This window comes from Hypanus sabinus, chromosome 13, assembly GCF_030144855.1.
Source record: "Hypanus sabinus isolate sHypSab1 chromosome 13, sHypSab1.hap1, whole genome shotgun sequence".
NCBI classification, from domain to species: Eukaryota; Metazoa; Chordata; class Chondrichthyes; order Myliobatiformes; family Dasyatidae; genus Hypanus; species Hypanus sabinus.
Genome location: NC_082718.1, coordinates 101,391,995 through 101,415,467, shown reverse-complemented (window position 1 = coordinate 101,415,467; position 23,473 = coordinate 101,391,995). Strand labels below are relative to the sequence as shown.

At 38.1% G+C, this 23,473-nt stretch overlaps 1 protein-coding gene across 2 annotated transcripts in view; it reads right to left on the bottom strand.

Annotated features, from left to right (window-relative positions):
- Positions 1 to 11,454: 11,454 nt before the first annotated feature.
- The window catches only part of fbxw8 (F-box and WD repeat domain containing 8), a 148,381-nt gene continuing 136,362 nt past the window's right edge, over positions 11,455 to 23,473 (bottom strand). For both annotated transcript variants that reach the window (XM_059988303.1, XM_059988302.1), the window contains 3 exons: positions 17,083 to 17,256; positions 15,412 to 15,528; positions 11,455 to 12,198 (listed from right to left, as the gene is read on the bottom strand). In XM_059988303.1, the coding sequence (XP_059844286.1) occupies positions 12,057 to 12,198; positions 15,412 to 15,528; positions 17,083 to 17,256 (433 nt within the window). In that variant the 3' untranslated portion in view covers positions 11,455 to 12,056. The remainder of the gene's footprint in view (positions 12,199 to 15,411; positions 15,529 to 17,082; positions 17,257 to 23,473) is intronic.

The window sequence follows — 23,473 nt, the reverse complement described above, 5'->3', positions numbered from 1 at the left end:
GGGTGAATAAAAATAAGGAAGTGGATCATTGGGATCTCTTCTAGGGAAGGTACATCCTGTACAAAAGGGACAGGTTACACCTGAACCCGAGGAGGACCAAAGTCCTTACAGGCAAGATTTCTAGATCTGTTAGGGAGGGTTTGAGCTAATTTGACAGGAGATTGGGAACCAGAGAAATCAGGCAGATGATGGGGTAGTTGGTTTACAGACAGAGACAATGTGTAGTGAGACTACTCGCAAGAAGAGGCTGATGATAGGCCAAGATTGCAGTGAATGGGATGAATTGCAATGTAAAAGGGAGACAAAATTGAAAAAGGTAATGAATACAGGACTAAAGGTGTTATATTAGACTGCACACAATGTAGGGATAAGGTAGGTGAACTTGTAGCACAGTTACAGATTGGCATGCATGATGTTGTGGGCATCACTGAATTGTGGCAGGGAGCTTTAAATCCAAGGATACATATTGTATTGTAAGGACAGGCAGGTAGGCTGAGGGGGTGAGGTGGCTCAGTTGATAAAAAGTGAAATAAAATCATTAGAAAGAGGTGACATAGGACTGGAAGGTACAGAATCATTGTGGGGAGAGGTAAGAAACTGCAAGGGTAAAAAGGCCTTGATGGGAGTTACAGGCTCCAAATAGTAGTAAAGATATGGTTTACAAATTACAACGGGGGATAGAAAACACATGTCAAAAAAAGCAAGGTTAGGATAGCCATGGGGGATTTCAATAGGCAGGTGGATAGGGAAAATCAGGTTGGTGCTGGATCCCAAGATGGGTAATTTGTGGAATGCCTGTGAGATAGCTTTTTAGAGCAGCTCGTGGTTGAGCCCACTAGGGGATCTAATATTCTGGATTAAGTGTTGTGCAATGAACCAGAATTGATTAGAGAGCTTAAGGTAAAGGAACCCTTAGGGGCTAGTGATCAGAATATGAGAGAATTTACCCCACAATTTGAGAAAGAGAAGCAAAAGGCAAATGTATCAATATGAGAGTGGAGTAAAGGTGATTACAGAGGCATGAGAGAGGAGCTGGCCGAAATTAATTGGCAGGGAACACTAGCAGGGATGAGGGCAGAACAACAATGGCTGGAATTTTTGGGAGCAAGTTGGAAGGTGCAGGATAGTTACATCCCAAAGAAGAAGTAGTATTCTAAGGCAGGATGACACATCCATGGCTGGCAACAGAAGGTAACACCAACATAAAAGCCAGAGGCATATAACAGAGCAAAACTAAATGGGAAGGTGGGGATTGGGAAGCCTTTAAAAATGTACAGAAGGCTGCAAAAAATTCATAAAGAAGGCAAAGATGGAACAAAAAGGTAAGCACCCCAATAATATTAAAGATGATACAAAAACTTTCAAATATATAAAGAATGGTGAGGTAGGTATCAGACCGCTGGAAAATGATGCCAAAAAGGTAGTAATGTGGGGGGGGGGGGAACAAGGAAATGATGGATAAACTGAGTAAGTATTTGGCATCAGTCTTCACTGTGGAATACACTAGCAGTATGCTAAATGTTCGAGAGTGTCAGTAGGCAGATATGTGTGAAGTTGCCATTACTAGGGAGAAAGTTCTTGGGAAACTGAGAGGACTAAAGGTAGATAAATCACTTGGTCCAGATGGTTCTGAAAGAGGTGGCTGAAGTGATTGACGAAGCATTAGTAATGATCTTTCAAAAATCATGAAAATTGAAAATGTCACTCCAATCTTCAAGAAGGGAGGGAAGCAGAAGAAAGGAAATTATAGGCCTGGTTGGCTGCTGGTGACTAGTGATGTTCCACAGGAGTCTGTGTTGGAATTGCTTCTTTTCACATTATATGTCAATGAGTTTGATGATGAAGTTGATGGCTTTGAGGCCAAGTTTGTGGACGATACAAATATAGGCGGAGGGGTAGGTAGTGTTGAGGAAGCAGAGAGGCTGCAGAAGTACTAAGACAGATTAGGAGGACAGGTTTCCCCCGCAATCCAAAGGTAGAGTGTTGCTATGAAACTGTTTGTAAACTGAAATGTCGTAAAGTGAAGAAGCAATTACCATTAATTTATATGGGAAAAATTTTTGAGAGTTCCCAGACCCAAAAAATAACCTACCAAATCAAACCAAATAACACATAAAACCTAAATTAACACTAACATATAGTAAATGCAGGAATGACATAATAAATATACACCCAAGATAAAGTAGAAATATTGTATGTACGGTGCAGTCTCACTTATCAAAATCGGGAAGACAGTGCGTCAAATTCGATTTGGAGAAAAGAAATCAGCACATACATGCATATGTATGCACATACACGCATGCGCAAACAACTGCCCGCACGAGGTTTCACGGTCATTGTAGTCTTTCTTGGGGTAAACACACATATAAAACCGGGTGTCTTTTTTTCGTAAAAGCAAAAATCCTCTTTGGTTAGCGAAAACAGGTATTAAGGTAGGTCTTTCGTAACAGCGAGCTGTCGTAAAGTGAACGTTTGAAAAACGGGGGACACCTGTATGTGCAAAGAAGAGGCAGATGGAATACAGTTTTGGGAAGTGTATGGTCATGCCCTCTGATAGAAAAAATAATAGCATAGAGGAGAGGAAATCCATAAATATGAGGTGTAACCGGTCTCGGAAGCCCTTGTGTAGGATTTCCTAAAGGTTACTTTGCAGGTTGAGTTGGTGGTGAGGAAGGCAAATGCAACGTTAGCATTCATTTCAAGAGGACTAAAGTATAAAAGCAAGGATATAATGTTGAGGCTTTATAAGGTACAGATGAGGTCTCACTTGGAGTACTGTGAGCAGTTTTTGGTGTCTTATTTAAGAGAAGATGTACAAGCATTGGAGGGGGTTCAAAGGAAGTTCAGGAAAATGATTCTGTGTTAGAAAGGCTTATCATATGAGAAGTGTTTGACAGCTCTGTGTCTTTATTTACTGGAATTCAGAACGAGGATCCCTTCAAAAGCTTTGAAACGCTTTGACAGAGTGGATGTGGAAGGGAAGTTTCTGATGGTCGGGGAGTCTAGGACCGGAGGGCACAGCCTCAGAATATCCATTAAGAATGGCGAGGAGGAGAGACTTCTTCAGCCAGAGGGTGGAATTCATTGCCACAGGTAGCTATGGAGGCCAAGTTACTGGGTATATTTCAGGCAGAGGTTGATAGATTCTTGGTTAGTCAGGGCATGAAGGGATACGAGGAGAGGGAAAGAGATTGGGGCTGAGGGGAAAATGGATCAGTTGTGATGAAATGGTGGAGCAGACTTGATGTGCAAAATGGCTTAATTCTGCTCCTATATCTTATGACCCCCTTCTACAATAGTGTAGTAGTCATGGAAGTATTGACATCTACATTTTCTGCCACTGAGCGGTGCTTTGGTATTAGGCATGTTTCATTTGATCTTAACATGGATGTTACTGCACTGTCACCTAGTGGCAGAAACTATTTATTTCAAGCAATTTTCAGGGATTTTTTGAATACCATTCAAATATTCTTTGTAATCTTTCAGGAAATTGTTGCTAGATCGCTAAATACAGGTAAAATCAAGACTATTTGAAAATAATGCAAACAAATTGTTTATTTAAAATACTGAAGACTTGCTGATTGGTGGCTGTATGAAAAATAGTTGTAAATTTAAACCAGCCACTAAATCCCATAGGATTAATACCAGTGGATAAATTTACAAAGGTGACTATGATGAAGTTATGAGTAGTAAGAAAAGCAATGTAATCTTATACTTATGAAATTAAAATATTAGATTACAGGTTAGATTCAATTTTTTTTTCATTTTATTTGTTTGGTTTATGACTTATATTGTTTTGTTTTTCAAGTTGAATGACGATTTTGTGCTATTTCTGGCACTTATTATTCTTACCGATTTTATCTTGGATTGTGATCTTGAAAACCTTGAAATACAATGTGCACAATATTGGTACTGCAGCATCAACTAGAATTAGCCAGCCTTTAATTGCAGTCATAAAGTGTGTTTGTTTGTGCTTATAAAGATTTGAGTTATCCATTAATTTACATTGTGCTATATAAATGGCCAATAAGTGGGAATTTAGCGCTTAAAATGTTGAATTTAAGTAGTACTAAATTTTGACTGCTTCATAAAATTCTTTATACACTTCTGCTCATTAAGTTAAAATTGCTTAATTTTGACAACTTTAAATATTTGTCAAATGTCCAGATGAGTCCTGTTTCCCCTATAACGTTGTGTATGAAATGGCCCATGAGATTTTCTAAAGAAAACTGTTTGACTACCTGTGCCATGTGTAAATGAGGCCCGAACTAAGATTTTACTGTTTAAGACATGGCTAAGGAGCTGCTGTAGGAGGGTGGGCATCAGATTTTTTACATCATTGGGCTCTCTTCCAAGAAAGGTGGGACCTGAACAGTAGAGACAATTTGCACCTGAACTGTAATTTTGAAGGTATCAGAAAGGATCTGGCAAGTGTGGATCCACAGGCTGTTTTCTGGCACACTTAGCAAGTAGGAGGCCTTCAAAAGTGAAAGTTTGAGATTACAAAGCTTGTACGTACCTGGTAGAGTAAAAGGTAAAGATAACAGATTTAGTGAACACTTGGTTTTCAAGAGATATTGAGGCCCTGGTTAAGTAAAAAAAGGTACATACCAGGTGGGAACAAATGAGGTGTTTATGGAGCATAAGAAATGCAACAGAACACTTAAGAATTAAATCAGGAGGGCTAAAAGAAGGCGTGATGTTGCCCGAGAAGACAAGGTGAAGGAGAATCTTAAGGGATTCTACAGATATGTTAAGAGCAAAAGGACTGCAAGGGACAAACTGGGCCTCCAGAAGATCAGAATGATAATCCATGTGTTGAGCCAAGAGAGATGGAGGAGATCTTGAATGGATTTTTTTAATCAGGATCTGTATTTACTCAGGAGACATACACAAAGTCTACAGAAATGAGGCAAAGCAGTATCGACTTCATGAACTCTGTGCAGATTACAGAGGAGGAGGTGTTTTCTATCCTGAGATGAATTAAGGTGGATAAATTTCTGGGGCCTGACAAGGTGTTCCCTTGAACCCTGTGTGAGGCAAGTGCAGAAATTGCAGGGGCCCGAGCAGAGATATTTAAATCATCCTTAGCGACAGATGAGGGTCTAGAGATTGGAGGATAGCTAACATTGTTCCGCTGTTTAAGAAAGGCTCTAAAAATAAACCAGGAAACTATAGACTGGTGAGCCTGAGATCAGTAGTGGGAAAGTTATTGGAAGGTATTCTAAGGGACTGGCTATATCAGTACTTCAATAGACATGGACTGATTAGGGATAGTAAACATGGCTTCGTGTGTAGTAAGTCATATCTAACCAATCTTATGGAGGTTTTCAAGGAAGTCATCATGAAAGTTGATGAAGGCAGTGGAATGTTGTCTACATGGACTTTAGCAAGGCATTTGACAAGGTCCCACACAGGAGGTTGGTCAAGTAGGTTCAGTCACTCAGCATTCAAGATGAGGTAATAAATTGGATTAGACATTGCCTTCGTGAGAGAAGCCAGAGTGGTAATAGATAGTCACCTCTCTGACTGGAGGCCTCTGACTAGTGAAGTGCTTTTGGGATCAGTGATAGGTCTGTTTTTTCATTTGTCATCTATATCAGTGATCTGGATGATAATGTGGTTAACTGAATCAGCAAACTTGTGGATGACACCAAGATGGGGAGTGTAGTGGACAGTGAGGAACACTATCAGAGCTTGTAGCTGGATCTGGACCAGCTGGAAAGATGGGCTGAAAATGATAGATGGAATTTAATGCAGACAAGTGTGAGGTGTTGCGCTTCAGTATGACCATTCAGGGTAGGTTTCACACAATGAATGGCAGGGCACTGAACAGGGCTGTAGAGAATACAGATCCATAATTCATTGAAAGTGGTGTCACAGGGAGATAGGGTCATAGAAGCTTTTTGGCATATTGGCCTTCATAAATCAAAGTATTGAGTACAGGAGGTGGGATGTTATGTTGAAGTTGTATAAGACATTAGTGAAACCTAATTTGGAGAATTCTGTGCACTTTTGGTCACCTAGCTACAGGAAAGATGTAAATAAGTTGAAAGTGTACAGAGAAAATTTATAAGGCTGCTGTTGAGACTGGAATTCCTGAGTTACAGGGAAAAATTGAATAGGTTAGGACTTTATTCCTTGGAATGTTGAAGATTGAGAGGAGATTTGATAGAGGTATACAAAATTATACTCCAGAAAGTGGTACGGACAGCTATCACATCTGTAGATGTGAACTTCCCACTATTCAGGACATTTACAGAGATGGGTGTGTAAAAAGGGCCCGAATGATCATTGGAACGTGAGTCACCCCAACCACAAACTGTTCCAGCTGCTGAAAACAGTACTACGGCATAAAAGACAGGACCAACAGACTCCGGGACAGCTTCTTCCACCAGGCCATCAGACTGATTAATTCATGCTGATACAATCATATTTCTATTGACTGTTCTGTTGTACATAATATTTATTACAAATTACTATAAATTGCACATTGCACATTTAGACAGAGACATAAAGATTTTTACTCCATGTATATGAAGGATGTAAGAAATAAAGTAAATACAATTCAATTATGAGGGGTATAGATAGGGGAAATACAAGCAGGCTTTTCCCACTGAGGCTGGATCACTAGAGGTCGAGTTAAGGGTGAAAGGTAAAGAGTTTAAAGGGAACATGAGGGGAAGCTTCTTCACTCTGGGAACGTGGGACAAGCTGCCAATGGAAGTGGTTGATTTCAATGTTTCAGAGAAGTTTGGATAGGTACGTGGATGGTGGGGTTAGTGAAGGTTATCATCCTGGTACAGATTGAGGTTGAAAGTAGACAGTTTAAATGGTTTGGCATGGACTAGGACTGGGCAATAAATGCTGGCTTAACTGGCGACATCAACTTCCCGTAAATGAATAAATTAAAAAAAAACTAGATGTGCCAAAGGGCCTGTTTCTGTGCTGTACTTTTCTTTCACTCTAAAAGAAAACCAAATTTGTGGCCATTCTGATGATATTTTATGTCCACACCTCTTCATATTGCTTCTACTCTATCCTTCATCACATGAGCTTGGAGGAACCCTGGTTAGGTTTCCTATCTGGAGCTAAGCTTGGTGCTCTACTGTATTCAGCACTGACATCAGGCTCAACCATCTTCAGCTTATTCTTTGCACTGTGTCAAAGACAACTTCCATTTTCTCTCTCATGCAGCACTTGGCTTTTTCTTGAACCCTGTATAGACAGGTTCTGCAGAAGGTCCATGGTTTGTGAGTTAATCTGGTAGGATTCCTGCATTGTGCTGAATAAAACACTGGGTATTGCATTAGTATTTTAATAGATGTACGTTTAGGATGAGGGAGATTTGTGCTGGAAGCATATTTTTCTAAGCAGTTACAAGATGAATAGTAACAACTCAGCAGCTGTGTAATCTGATATGTTTTTATTAAACAAATGGAGATGCTTGCTTCATTTTATGGGAATTGTAAAAACCACACTCACATAAATCAGAGTTGAGATACCTTGTTGATGTAATCTGTTGCCAATTAATCATTATTTCAATAATGGGATAATTCATGGTCCATTAGATAGCTAATGTTTGTTTTTAAAGCCCTTTTATAACGTAGAGAAAACATTTGATATCAGGTTTGACTGGTTTGTCTGTTAACTAACAATTCTACTCAGTCCTGCTACATATCAAAGATTGATAAAACAATGATTATAAAAATACTATTTATTTTTTGCAAGATTTGTTCACTAAAATGTTGACTTTTCTCAAATTTAAACAATTCTGCAAATACGATCGTAACCATCAACATCCATTTCTGATCTAGCTTCTGTCCCCTGAACTGTTCCAATTCTGTCCAATGCAAGCTCGAGGAACATCAACACTTCTTTCAACAAAGTACATTACAATCTTCTGCACTGAATATGGAGCTGAATTATTTCAGATAATCTGCAATTCCCAACTTAGATCCTCACATTTTCAATATTATTTACATTATTCTATCTGTAGCAAATTTGTTACTTGTTATAGTTTATCTCTCTTTCTCTCTCTCACACACACACACATACCACAAGGTTATCTCCAACACGACTATCGCACTGCTTATACTTCACATTCATTCGTAAATTAAACACTCAAATGTATATCATTAACAAGGAACTCAACTGAACCCACTAAATAGCTGAGGGAGATTAGTATCTGGGAATTCCTTGCTGAGTGATTTGCTTCTTCATATCTACAGAACATATCAGAAATGAGCTACAGTACCAAAATACAAACTAAACCGAGATCAGGCAAAGGTTGAAGAGAAAATGACAAGAGTTAATATCTTGGGTCAATGATCTGCCATTGGTACTGAGAAGAATGTGATTGAAATACATTTTAAGTTGTAGAGATATGAAGGGGGGAGTTTCAAAAGGGATGGGAAAGTTTTCAACATACAAATCTGGAAATGAATAAAACTGAAAATGTTCCATAATTTATTTGGCATATTGGGACCCAATGGATAAACTAGTCTAATTTATGATTTGTCTTTTATTCAAATAAAATACTCAAAGCTGGCACCTTGCAGAGCAAAGGGGTTTCAAGGGGAGTAACATGATATCCAATTCCTAAGCTACTTGGTTTAAGTGCCTCTCAATAGTAAATTCACAGAAACTTCCATTCAAAATTATATTAGTAATATTTTCAATCGAGTTTTTTTTTACCTCCGAACCACCAGTAAGCTGTCGCACCCCTTCGGTAGCGCCATCTTAAACCAGAAGAGGCTGCCTGTAAGCAGAAAAATCTCAAGGTTGTATAATTTATATATTCTCTGATAGTAAATGTACTTTGAATCTTTGAATTACATTGAGGGATCCATATTTTTAAAAAAAATGGCCCACATTTTCTCAACTGTCAGGAAGTTTGGCACCGAAGGCCTCAAAAAGATCCAAATAGCCACAAGAACCTAATTATGGAGCTATTTCAAAGGTTCATTATACAGTAAAATATTATATAGCCCACAGGCATTACGGTTATACAGATCCTAGCTCTGATCACAAGGTGGGGCTTGTTAACTTGACTTAGGATGGGGCTAAAATTAACTTTAATATGCTCAAATCTTGTGTTATCTTGTGATCCTGTAGGTCTCAAGGTCTTAGAAGTCTTGGCAGCAATGATGCAGTTATACTACTGGTATTAATCTGACAATGTTGAAAATTGCCTGGGTATATTGTTTCTATGGGAACATCTTCAGATTTGCTTACAATGGGCACTTACTCATGGATAATGTGTTTGTGGTTCTCTGCCAGGACGACTGCATGTAAATGTGTACAAAAGAGCAGGCTGTCAGATGAAGAACCGACGACGTTTGACAACAATGCAACACAGCACCAAGGAAATTCAGGCTGAATGGGGCCATCAGGAAGAAGGTACCGGAGGCTCGGGTCTCACACCACCAGATTCAGGAACAGTTGTTAGCCCTCAACAATCAGGCTCTTGAACCAAAGGGCAACTTCACTGTTATGTTACCACAACCTATGGACTCACTTTCAAGGACTCTTCATCTCATGTTCTCAATATTTATTGCTTATTTGTTTGTTTTCTTTTGCACACTCTTTGAATGCCAAAGTTGGTGTGGTCTTTCATTGATTCTATTATGGTTATTATTCTATTAAGACCTTATTGAGTATGCCCACAAGAAAATGAATCTTAGGGTTGTATATGGTAACATATATGTACTTTGATAATAAACTTACTTTGAATTTTGAAATTAAGAGAATAACTTCCCTCTGACTGGACCCATATGGAACTCAAAGGAAAATACATGTAGTTGCTGGATGTCTGTCATTTTGGCTTTCAGAACACTGGTGCACAAGTTCCTGATTGCTGTAGTATAAGCTGAGCCAATGATCAGCTACTTCCGTAGGATGAGTAGGGGTGACCAGTGACTATCCACGTAAATAAATTATGTTACAGAGTAGGTTGGTGGCTAGTATCTGACCGCCTCCTCCCCAAAGTCTTTCTGCCATCTAACGTGGGACTTCCCAACTTGGGGCCCATCAACCCCTCAGTTCATGGTAGTGGTCCAAGTCATAAAAAAAGTTTAGGAGCCCCTAATCTAAAGGCTTGTGTCAGGAATGTAATGGGATGATTTCCACTTCCCTGGATTCTTGCAACTCTAACATCTCTTGATGTTTAAGCCTTAAAGAACAGATTAAAGATTGGCTTTATTTGTTACATGTTCGTCAAAGCATACAGTACAGTGAAATGCGATATTTTGCATCAATGACCAAATCAGTCTGAGAATGTAGTGTGGCAGCCTGCCAGAAACTGTACTTCCGGTGCCAACACTAATCCTAATCTTAACTTTATGTCTTTGAATGTGGGAGTAAACAGGAGCACACAGACTAAACCCACACAGTCACTTAGAGAATGTACAAATTCCCTACAGACTGTAGTGCGAATCTAACCCTGATTGATGATCACAGGTGCTGTAAAGTGATTGCATGAACCACTATGCTACTGTGCAGTCATATGCAGAACAGTTTAACTGACTGCCACTTTATTAATTCCTTCCACCACCGAGCATAGAGACTGCAGTGTGTATACTCTTGCACAGCAAATATCCAGCATTGTTTCTCTGACATCAGTCCTAATTCTGCAACCTCTTTTACCAAGGAGGGTGAGGACTGTGATGTATTGGAATACCATCTCAGTCTTCAGCCATATAACAGTACATTCTGGAAGGGAAATATTGCCGTTCCTTCAGAAACATCTGGTCCAAAGCTAAGAACTTACTACTAACAACATCATCACCTGGGAATACGTACCTTCACTTTATTTACTGAATGGTTGTAGGAGGCAGTGATGGCAATTGGGACGTTCTGGGTCTGCAGTTTGTGGGTTAGACTGTAGTGCACCTTATGATGTGTTTCTGGTCGCTCTTTCTTCTGTTGATATTTTGGGCGAATTTGAATCAGGGTGGTATGTAGATAATGAACACCGACCTGAACTCAATTATGCCTGTAATCTTACAATTTTGTGTTTTATATTCTATGTTTTTTGATAATTTTTTTGTTGACGTTTATGTGTTTTTTTTGCACATGGGGGATTGATGCTTTTTTTTGTTTCATGGCTGTCTGTGAAGAAGACATATCTCAGGGTTGTATACTGTATTCACACTTTGACAATAAATGTACTTTGTATCTTTGAATATATGAACATTGTTGGCCTTGTCAATAACTGCTTGATCCTGCTAGTGAATTAAAAAAATAAATCAGCCACAGTCCCAACACTCTATTACCATCCAAGGATCTTTCTTGGTAAAGTTAGGGCAGAAAGCAGCTTGCCTCTTAGCATTTTTGATCATACTAACAAATGTTCAAATTGAAAAATCTGGAAACTGAAAATATGTTAGGTTGGCACCCTAGGTTACTGCTGACAGGATTTGATTTCTAGGAGACCTAATCTAAGAGTCAATCTCATTGTTGGAAATTTATTAAAAAATCAAATATAATACATATTGCTGTTTCTTGAAAACAGTTATAGAGCTTCAGATTTTCTTACATTATTTGCACTTCTTAATCCATAAATACACCAACCTGTGATTTATGCAAATTAAGTTTGTGAAACCGCCCCTCTCCACCTCAACATTGTTCGAATATCCAAATTACCGTGTGAAACAAATGACAAAAGGGAACAGCAAATAAAATAATAACACTGGTAAGTAAAGACGAGGTCTTTCATAAAATGATTTGAGTAGAGGTTCCTAATCTTTTTTATGCCAAGGACCTCTACCATAAACCAAGGGGTCCATTTGAGACAGGCAGGAAGAAATTCCAAAAAAATCGTTAAAAATGGTCACTTCTGTCATTTTCTTTGCAGTTCGACAGGAAACCAGAAAATGCCCTTTGTGAATTTCAAGGCTAGAGTTCTTTCTCCGTTCATTTGTCTCTCCAGTGTCCTTTGTCTTCTGGTCAATCAACATATCCTTGCATAATGAAATGCAAGTTAGATGCACACTTACTTTCAGAATTACTGTATGATTCTAATAGGACCAGTATATACATAAGGTGACACACATTCATTTTATTTGGTCATAGGGCATTGAAAGTGTGATATTGTAGTTGTAACCAACATCTTCATCATATGATGAACGACAGATTGGTATCACTGGAGCAGATTTATTGACTGAAAAGTCATAGATGTAAATAATTCCTCGGTGTCTGTAAAACAATAAATGGTAGATAATGACTTTAGGAAGATTCAAAAATCTTACAATATATTCACAATTTAATCTGTAGGGTAATGCTAAATTTCGTACCTATTAAATGCAAACCATAAAGTAGACTTTTCATTTTGAAGGTGCAGGGAAAAAAAAGAGAACTGAAGAATGGCTTGTGTGTTGATTACTGTATTTTTTTGGTCAGAAGTAAATGAAATATACTTGATACTTGGAGTTATTAGGGCTAATATTAGAGTGTGTGTGTGTGTGTGTGTGTGTGTGTGTGTGTGTGTGTGTGTGTGTGTGTGTGTGTGTGTTGTGTGTGTGTGTGTGTGTGTGTGTGTGTGTGTGTGTGTGTGTGAGAGAGAGAGAGAGAGAGAGAGATCTGACAGTAACAGAATTAAACTTGTGTTAATGGCTCTATTATTTTATTAGCATAGGAAACATAACCTGCTCCATGTTAAAGGAGCTGAATTTGTATCTCAAGTTCAGACAATCCCTTTAAAGATATCATTAGTGGGTTGTGATGCAGTTGGGACCCTGTTTGTAGCAGAGCAGTGACACGGCTACTGAAGCCATGCCTCACAATGCTGCAAACCTGAGTTCAATCTGATTATGGGTTTCCTCCAGATGCCCCGCTTTACTACTACATTCCCAAGATGGTGGGCAAAATGGCCCCTGTAAATGAAGAATCTGCAGTGGGGGGAGCTGCTTTGATGGGAACGAGTGGAGAATACAAAGGGATAAAAGGAAGTTTAGTTGTGTGAACGAGTGTTTTATAGTTGGTTTATATGTTGCATCTCTATGGCTCCAATGGTTCTTTAACTATTTGGATAATTCCACAATCTATGGAACTGCTGAATGCAATGAGTGTTGCACAGTCAGCTTGTTGATATCAGCTTGTAATTAAATGAAAAATTGTTCTGAGAATAAACCCTGGATTCATGTGAATTTCTTTATCTACAGTTATAATTGTTTGTACCCTAGAAATACTGATGATTTTCGCTGCTACTGTCCCCAAGGATTCCAAATTCATAATCATGACCATGACCAAGCATCTCTCCTTCCCCTCCACATTCCCAACAACTTTCACTTCACTGGCAGCATGTTTGCTCAGTTTTAGAGACCTTAATTTGACAGTGCACGTTGGGTATTGTGCTGGTGTCACACAGTTTATCTGCCAGATTAAACCAAGGCAGAATTTTACTATCATGGGGTGTTAGATATTTGAGAATCCTCTTTAACATAAATGCTTAATGTGTAAAAGATATAGAGTTCAATTAATTACATAAGTAATTCTTATGTAAAACTTAACCAGTAAAATATTGCAAATGGTTGTTAAAATATGGTGCAAAAGTTTGTGGAGAAGTTGAAGCTTGATAATTTAACCAATGCCAAATTTAATTGGAGCTTACTGATAAGTTGAAATTTGATGGAAGCAGGGAGCTGTGAAATGAAAACAGTCGTTTTAGCACAGATGGGATTTGTCTGCCAAGAAACAGAATTATAGTTGGGGTTTATGCTGTTTTAATGTAGTAAAAGCATCCCAAGATGCAACACAAAGTAGCAACATCAAAGAAAATGACACATTAGGGCAGATGATCATAAGCTTCAACAAAGAAATATGCTTTAAGAAGCTTTATAAAAGACAAAGCAGCAAAAGAGGCTATGGGCTTTGAGAGTGAAATGAACTGATGCTAGAAGTTCAGTAAAACCTAAGCTGGCAGAATTGGAGAAAAATTTAAATCTTGGAGGGTTGTTGGAGATTACAGAGAAGAATAGTTTTGAAAACAAAATGAGAATTTTAAAAGCAAAGTTTTGCTTAACCATAGTTAAATCAGGGTTTCACAAGCTGGGGTCTATGGACCCCTTGGTTAATGGTAGGGGTCCATAGCATAAAAAAAGATTAGGAACCCCTGGGTTAAATGAAGGTAAACAAGTACAAGGTGCTGTAGAGTGGAATTTGGTGCTGCATAACTTTGGTTCATTTTCTTTACAGACAGAATGAGAAAGGCAGTCTGGAGTATGGTAGAATAAATAATGTAGAAGGATTTCAGCAGTAGATGAGCTGAGACAGGAATGGAAATGGAAGCAGGTGGCATTGGCAAACTGGTACAAAGCTAATTTCTGGGTTAAACTACAAATGTTGTGATCATCCTGGTCTGGTTTCAAACAGGATCTCAGGGAGAGAGATGGCATTAAATCTGGGGAATAGAGTTCATGACGTAGCCAAAGACCATGGCTTTGGTTTTTGCCTATCTGGTTGGATGAGCATTCCAACAGTGGAGGTTGCAAGAGAGATGATGACAATGCAAAGACAGGTGTCATCAGCAAATGCATGGGTATTAGCTATGCCCATGCAAGACTATAGATTTCTTCCATGAAAGGGAAAGCAGATGTGCTTTTATGACAAACTAATTGTTTCATAGTCACCACTTCTGAGAGATCTTTTCCCCTCAATTTATAAGTCTAGATTATTTAATTCCCCTGTTGCCAGGGTGAGATTTTAACCCATTTCATTCTATTAATTGTCCAGATCTCCAGATTACTAGTCTAGTGTAACCACTATGGAAATAGGGTAGATAAGAATGAAGTCGGGCTATTGGGCTATCTAATGCAAAGATATACTCATAAGTGTGACTATGCATAGCAACTGTTATGAAATCAGAATCAGGTTTATTATCACCAGCATGTGACATGAAATGTGATGTGAAAAAATGATTTTTTATGTGCTGATTAAGTCTTAATGATCCTCTCTTAATACTGATGAATGGCAAATCATTGTATATGTCATTCAAAAAAAAACACACAATGGAGCAAAAACTTTACTGAATATTCACCCTAGTGTCAAAGTCAGTCACAATGTCAAAATCAAAGACCTGATGGGAACTCAAGACAAGTTGGTTTTAAGTTAGCCTCTTCTACTGAATGTTTCAGTATTTTCTGTTCTAATTACTTACTTTTAACTATATGTTTCTCCCACAACCTCAAAAGTGTGCCACACATTGCATCAGTGTGAAACTTCCATTTCTCAAAGCAGCCATCCTAATTGCTTCTGAGTGACAACCAGTCTAATTCTAGCACACAGCAAACTAAGAGCTGAACTGAACTATTCACAAATACAGACATGATTAAACATTTATTATTAATGCTAACAAACCCTGTTTGTTAACAGCATACAAAACAGATGCAATCGTGATCTAATTTGCCTTACCTCCGATGAGCAGTTAAGTCATCATCCATAATGCTAGCTCCCCTGGGGCATTTCTCATTGGGTATATTTGCTGTGATCAGTGTATGTGCACTAAAACGTAGGTGCCGCACAGGATGTCTGAAATAGAAGTCATCAGAATCAAATTTATTTTCAGACTTTTATGATATATAGTGCAAATATATAAAATTAGTATAAAATACGAAGTGAATAGTGTAGAAAAAAGGAATAACGAGGTAGTGTTCATCGACTGTCCAGAAAATTAATGGCGGAGAAGATACTATTTCTGAATAATTGAACGTGGATATTCAGGCTCCTGTACCTCCCAGATGGTAGTAATGCGAAGAAGGCATGTCCCAGATGGTGATGGTCCTTAGTGACTAATGCCACCTTCATGGAGCAGAACCTCTTGTAGCTGACTCTGATGGTGTGGAGGGTTGTGCCCGTGATGGAGTTGGCTAAGTCTAAAATCCTCTGCAGCCTCTTGTGAGTAACGTACAGAAGTCTGAAACTCTTGTAATTGCTCTTTTTAATACATAGTCAATCAGTATCTGAAGAGTTCTAATCCAAAAGATCAACATCTCTTTTCCTTTCAAATGCAAATTAATCACCCATAAATATAATTGTTACATTTTGTGGTATTTAGTTTCTTTTCTATTTATTTCTTGTTTTGTTTTACGTCATAAACTCTTGCTGCTGCCTCAGAGAAAAAAATAAAGCTATCAAGTTAAAAATATTGCAGTGCTGACTAGTTTTGTTCAGTGAAGCTTGGAGCAAGAAGGTATCAGAGTTAATTCAATCTCCTGTCTGTATAGATCTGATATCAGTCAAACGACAGTGCCAGTCCAACTGTTTACTGAAAGCTCTGGTGTCAGTGCTCGGACTGTTTTCTCCATTGTTAACCAATGATTCATTCTCTACATGTATGGACCTCTGCTCATGAATATAACTGAGCAATGACACATGATTGAGTAGACTGCTAATGCACCCCAACAAGAATCAAACATTACAAATGCACTGGAAGCTCCACTGGTTACAGAACCATATCTAAAGCAAGGAAGCAATATTATCAGGAGGAAAGAACAAGAAATTAAGAGGTTATTGGTTAAGTCCAATCGATAAACTAGAGTACTTGATCCGGGCTAGCACTGTTGAAAACATTACAAATGGTACACATGGATTAATAAGATGGTAGCCTTTAAGTAGAAAATCTTGAGTAAGTTCCAAAGAAATGCTCTAAGATTATTCATAAAGGAAGGAAGTTATGTCTTTTGGGATATGGGGTTCATGCAGGAGAGTGGTTCTCAAATAGCAGCCATGACTGGTAGAGTAGGCATGAGGGTTCAAATATTTCTGTTTCTTACATTCTCTGTTTGTGTTGTAAACAAACCATAGCATTAAATATTTAACAGTCAATGGATGTTAAAAGAATCCAAAATTTGAGGTCTGTTTTAGGAAAAACACAAAAAAATAGAAATTTTCAAAATTTGATAGTGAAAAATAGATCTTCAGAAAACTACAATCCATCTTTGTGGTTTTGATTGCTCAAATCAAAGCAGCATTTAAATGAACTAGTTGTTACAAATGGAATTCTTTTCAGTCTAATTCACAGATACAAGTACCTTCTTTTGTCATATACAAAAAAATCAGATTTTAAATTCAATAAAGTCATACCTAGAATGTATTTCCCAGAGTTTTGTTCCCATTCGCTGTTCCCATACACAAACCAACCCTTCTTCACCACCACTGACAATCTTCCAGTCATCCATCTGCACGCAGGACACACCAAGTTGATGGCCATAGAGAGATATTACGGCTGTGTTTGTCCTTAGGTCATACACTCTCACCCTGAAAGAGAAAATTTGGCATACGTTATATTTTCCAGGGATAAAATCCATTTTCTTTGCAAAATAATCATTCCTCAATTCTTGACCTTTTGTTAAGAGAATATACTGCATCTTCATAACAGACATGAAGATGAACTATCCCAATAAATTAGGAACGTTAAACTATAATTAATATCACACTAACTGATTAAACTTTGTGAAATGTTTTATTGATGTATTAATTTTCTAAAATACCAGCTACACTATTTTATAGAGAACATCAGTGCTTTACTGTAGATCATATTTTTCTTAAGTTCTTAAAAAGATACAGTAAAAATTGTTTGTGAAATGTGTTAGCTTTCATTAAATGAATTAATAGTTACTTAATGGTTCAATTTAATATTTGAGAAGGTTATACAGTATACAACCTGAAACTCTTACTCTTCACAGACATTCACGATAAAGAAAAAACCAAAGAATGAATGACAGAAGCATCATTAGGTTTGAGCAATGCTACAAAGTGTGCCACCTGAACAATGATTTAAGTGCTGTTTTTTTTCACAATCTCGTTCAAGCAGACTGTTGAGAATTAACTGTTCTATTACTATTGACAATGTAAGAGGTATTCATTGTGTTGACATGAAATGCGTGCTCATTCAAAGAAAGGACTCATAAGCCCACTGAAACTAACTAAATCAGATTGGATTTACCATCAACACAAAATGAGTGTTATTAGTTACAAAATAATTAAATGGCCTAAAGCATCCACTAATTCATGCCACTTATATCAAAGCAATCTGGCAAAGTTTACGTAAAAGCTCATGGATTTAAATTACAAAGCAAAAATCAAGTTTCCATGGTGAAACATCAGAAGACAGACAGAGTTGTGTACTGTATGTTGTAAATACAGATTTTTAAAAGGCATTTGAAGTACCATATAATAGATTTAATCATATAAAAACCCATGGTAATAAAGGAGTGTGATAACGTTGAGTATAAAAATACCAGGATCGGGAGGCAGTGAGGGATGACAAATGAATAGGGTCTTGCACGGGTCATTATTTGAATCATTGTTGTTTTCATTACATAGTCTAGACTCTTGACCAAGGTAAAGGAGTACAGTTTCAAAGTTTTCTGCAATATATGGGGTGCCATGGGAGCATTACGGTTGGCATTACTACTACAGCTCAGGGCATCACAGTTCAGAGTTTATTTCCAGTGCCACCTGTAAGGAGTTTGTACGTTCTCCCCATGACCATGTGGGTTTCCTCCAGGTGCGCCGGTTTCCTTCCACAGCCCAAAGACATACCAGTTGGCAGGCTACTTATTCATTATAAACTGTTTATAATTAAATTGGTGTAAAATAGCTGGGTTGCTAGGTGGTGGGGCATGTTGGGCCAGAAGGACATGTTCTGTGCTGCATCCCTAAAATAAATAAAATTTTGCAAAATAATATGAAACTAAAGAAAAAAAATGGTTTGCTGAAAACATAGATAAACAGAAACAATTTAATGTAGTGAGTACAACTCATCAATCTTGAGGGACAACATTTGTAGAGATAGATTATCCCGTTGGTTATTTAGTATTTCTTTCTTTGCAGATCTATCTCACTGGCATAGTTATTGCAACATATTCTGTTTTAAAAGGTACCTTTTTGAGAGGTATGTGAATAGAGGGATTTGGAAGTGTAATTTCTATAATCTTTGAAAGCATAAGGAGAAATTGGAAAAAAAACACAAAGAATTAGGCTATTTTGTAAATAGTGGCATTCAACGAAACAATTAAGCCAGATTTAACTTTTTCTCTTACTGGGATCCAACAGGTAGTTTGCAATGTGTATTATTCTGGGAATCACCCTTTAGGAAGGCTATCAAAGCCTCACAGAAGGTACTGAGATTGTTTACCAGAAATATACCAAGTCACGAGGGGTCATGTCTTGAAGAGAGTTCAGGGACTGGCTAAAGCTCCAAAACAGTGGCATGTTCAAGTAAGGTGTGAAGGTTCAGAACTCATACAGCCAACTGGAAGAAATATGCTCACGAGTACTCGAACTAGTGAAGTCAGGTCAAAGGTGTGTTTATTGAAAGCTACTCGAGAATATTGATTAAATCTCACAGGTGAGTCAGGAAGCAAGTAGACTAACATCTTTAATATGGGCACAACTACAGAAAAAGGAGGAAACATTTAGAAGGTCAGGCAGCATCTGTGAAAAGAGAAACAGAACAGTTGCGACAGAGTTTTTGAATTGGAACTTTAACTCCATTTGTCTTTCCACAGATGCTGCCTGATTTCAGCATTTTCTATTTTATTTCAGATTACCAGCATCTGCAGTTTTGTTTTGATCTTCGTGAACAAACCACTGTGGGTAACCTGTCTCTTGTGCACCCGGATTTCCCCTCACACCACAAAGCTAACCGGTTGAATTTGTTGTGTCTCCCTTCATCTGTTAATGCACTGTATGGCTATCATTTGCAGAAATTCAGAATCAGAATCAGGTTTAATATCACTGGCATACATTATGACATTTGTTGTTTAGTAGCAGCAGTAAGCTGCAATACATAATAATAAAAACTATATATAACAATAAGTACATGTAAAAAAGAAAACTAAATTAAATTAGTAGTGCAAAAGGAGAGGGAAAAGTACTGCGGTAGCTTTCATTGTCCATTCAGAAATCTGATGGTGGAGGGGAAGAAACAGTTCCTGGAATGTTGAGCATATGAGAAGAGAGCATGTACTGGATGATGGGGTCCTGAATGATGGATGACATCTTTATGAGCATACAAAAATTACAAGCAATATTGCCTGTAATAATAAAACTGCAAAGACTACCATTCCTAATGCATCAAGAATGACTGTATTTCTAAATGGAGAGGAAGAAATCATTCTGTTACACTGATCAACTGGAAGATATTTATATCTATGATTATGTATGAACTTAAGCAGAAAGTTAATCTAATACATCACCAGAAAATAAGAGAAATTTCAATTTCTACCAATTACACTGGGGAACTTATTCTCAGATATTATGGCAAATTTATAGGTCTAAAGAAAAGCAAGAACAGGCAAAATTTTAAATTGTGTATGCTTGTTTCAATACTTATTATTACTGAAGTACTTAGTCAATTTTGAAAAGAAAACAAATTTCATTTTTAATAATTTTTAATTGTTTCAAAATATTTAGGGAGTCCAGATTCCATTTGTCAAAGATGCAAAGGAGTTTTAAAGTTAGGAGCTTTAGAACGTGACATCCATCATTAAGCACGCTCACCTCCTGGGACACGCCTGCTTCTCAGCAGGGAGGAGATACAGGAGCCTGAAAACCCATTCTCAACATTTTAGGAACAGCTTATTGCCCGCTGCCATCTGATTTCCAAATGGTCCATGAACACCACCTCACTATTTCTTTTTTTGCGCTATCTACTTATCCTTGTAACTTATAATAATTTGTAACACCTGCACTTTACTGCTACCACAAAACAAGATGTTTTGCAACTGATGTCAGTGACAATTAACCTAATTTGGATTCTGTCCAAATTAACTTTGTGAATATCTTATTCTGGTTCATTCATCTAATTACATCACTTAAGACCAAGTCATAATCAAGTCTCCATACTGACTTAACAATCACAAAATGCTGGAAGAGCCCAGCAGGTCAGGCAGTATCTATAGAGAGGAATAAACAGTTGAGGTTTCAGACTAATACCTTTAGAGACCTGTGTTGATGAAGGGTCTCTTCCAGAAATGTCAATAGTTTGTTCTTCTCCATAGATGCTGCCTGACCTGGAACAGTGGAAATGCAAGGGGAGAATGCTTGCAGGAATCCCTATTCAAAGTACATTTATTCTCAAAGTATGTATACTACATACAGTCCTTGAGATTCATCTTCTTGCAGTCCACCACAAAACAAAGAAACACACAAAATCCGCATGAGACACCGTTTTTCCACACTCAATGTGTGGGAAAAAAAAGACAAATAATATAAAACAATAAAAAAGTAAACAAGTAACACACAGAATGGGAATGCAAAGTCTCTGAGAGTGAATCCACAGCTACAGAGCCAATTCAGGACTGAGATAAGTGAAGCCAGTCCAGGAGCCCAATGGCTGCAGGTCCTTGCCACAGAACCAGCTCATCCTTTGCCCTCAGCCTCGACACTTTGATCTTTTAAACCTGGTTCGGCCAAACTTTGGTTCATTTTTCCCTTCTACCTTTCTGGATGAAATTAGAGCTTTATCTTAATGGAATCTATTCTTTGGTGACCTGCAGAAAGGTGTCTGTGTGCAACAATGCTGCCTACAATTCTTTACTGACAGATTATTGCTCCATTAACATCCTAACTACAATACTGTAAGTTTTAATTTTTTTTTATTAAGACACAGCGCCGAATAGGCCCTTCGAGATGCGCTGCCCAGAAACCTTTGGTTTAACCCTAGTCTAATCACAGGACAATTTACAATAGCCATTTAATCTACCAACCTGTACGTCTTTGGGCTGTGGGAGGAAACTGGAGCACTGGAAGGTAACCCACATGGTCACGGGGAGAACGTACAAACTCCTTACAGGCAGCAGTGGGAATTGAACTGTGGTTATTGGTGCTGGAAAGTGTCATGCTAACCACTACGTTGAAACAGTTGGAAAACTTACTCATAAAAATATAGTAAGATGTTCAAAGTTCTGATTAGGGTCTCCATTCAATAAGTGCTATTGTTACTTTGCAAATGCAAGTTACCAGGATAATTTTTATACAAAACCAATACTACTTATTCATTTGATTAAACACTTGTGGATTCAGAATTGGCTTGCCTATAGATGTAGCATTTTCTGCATGGACGACGGTGTCCAGTGGTGTTCTGCACAGATCTGTTCTGGACCCCTGCTCTTTGGAATTTTTATAAATGACTTGGATGAGGAAGTGGAAGAGTTGGATAGTGAATCTGCAGATGACATTTAAATTGGTGGAGTTGTAGATGGTGCAGAAGGTTGCCACAGGTTACAGCATGACATCAACAAGATGCAGAGATGGGCTGAGACAAGGGTTCCCAACCTGGGGCCCACAGACTCCTTGCTTGTATTGGTCCATGGCATAAAAAGGGTTGGGAACTTCTGCACTGAGAAGTAGCAAATAGAGATCAACCTGGGAAAGTGTGAAGTGATCAACTTTGGACTGTCAGATTTAAAGGCAGAATATAGAATTAATGGCAGGATTCTTAGCAATGTGGAGGGACAGAGGGATCTTATAGCTCAATCCAAATATCCCCTGGAATTGTTGCAGAAGTTGATAGGTGATAAGAGCTGTGAGGTAATGTAACTCTACAAATCCCTGCTTAAACCATACTTGGACTAAGAGTAAATGTCGACTGTTTACTCTTTTCCATGATGTTGCCTGACCCACTGAGTTTCTCCAGCATTTTGTGTGTGTCGCCTTGGAATGTTCTATTCAGGTCTGGTCACCTCATTAAAGGAAGGATGTAGAAGCTTTGGAGAGGGTGCAGATGAGATTTATCTGGATGCTGTCTTGATTAGACAGCATGTCTTATGAAGATAGGTTGAGTGAGTCAGGGCTTTTCTCTCTGAGAATGGGTGAGAGGTTTAACTTAATAGAGGTGTACAAGATCATAAGAGGCATATATCACTTTTTCCTAGGGCTGAAATGGCTAATACAAGGGACATAATTTAAAGTGATTGGAGGAATCATATTTCCATCTACCCACACTAGTGTTTTTCCCCTTTGCCCATCAAATATTTATCTCTGCCTTAAACAAAATATTCAAAGAATCAATTTCTGCTGCCCATCAGCCTTTGGGGCAAACAAACACACACACAGTGTGGTGGATGGATGGAATGCTCTGCTTATGTGTTGGTAGAGGCAGATACAGCAGGGCCATTAAAGGTATTCTTAGATAGGCACATGGTTGACAGAAAAATAGTGGCTATGTAGGAGGGAAGGGTTAGATTGATTGTGGTTAAAAGGTCAGCATTGTGGGCTGAAGGGTCTGTACTATACTGTAGTGTTCTATGTTCTACATTCCATGTTCTATGTAAAGGCTGGATGATATATTTTAAATTAAATCCAACTAATTTAAATCAGTCTAAATCACCCTGTTTCGGTACTGTTCCTTTTCTTTGTTCACTTGGTTATACCTAATAATTTCAATTCATTTATTTCTTGGGATCCTGGCAAAAGATCTGTACTGTACAACTGACACAGTGAAAACATTAATTAAAACATTAATCCT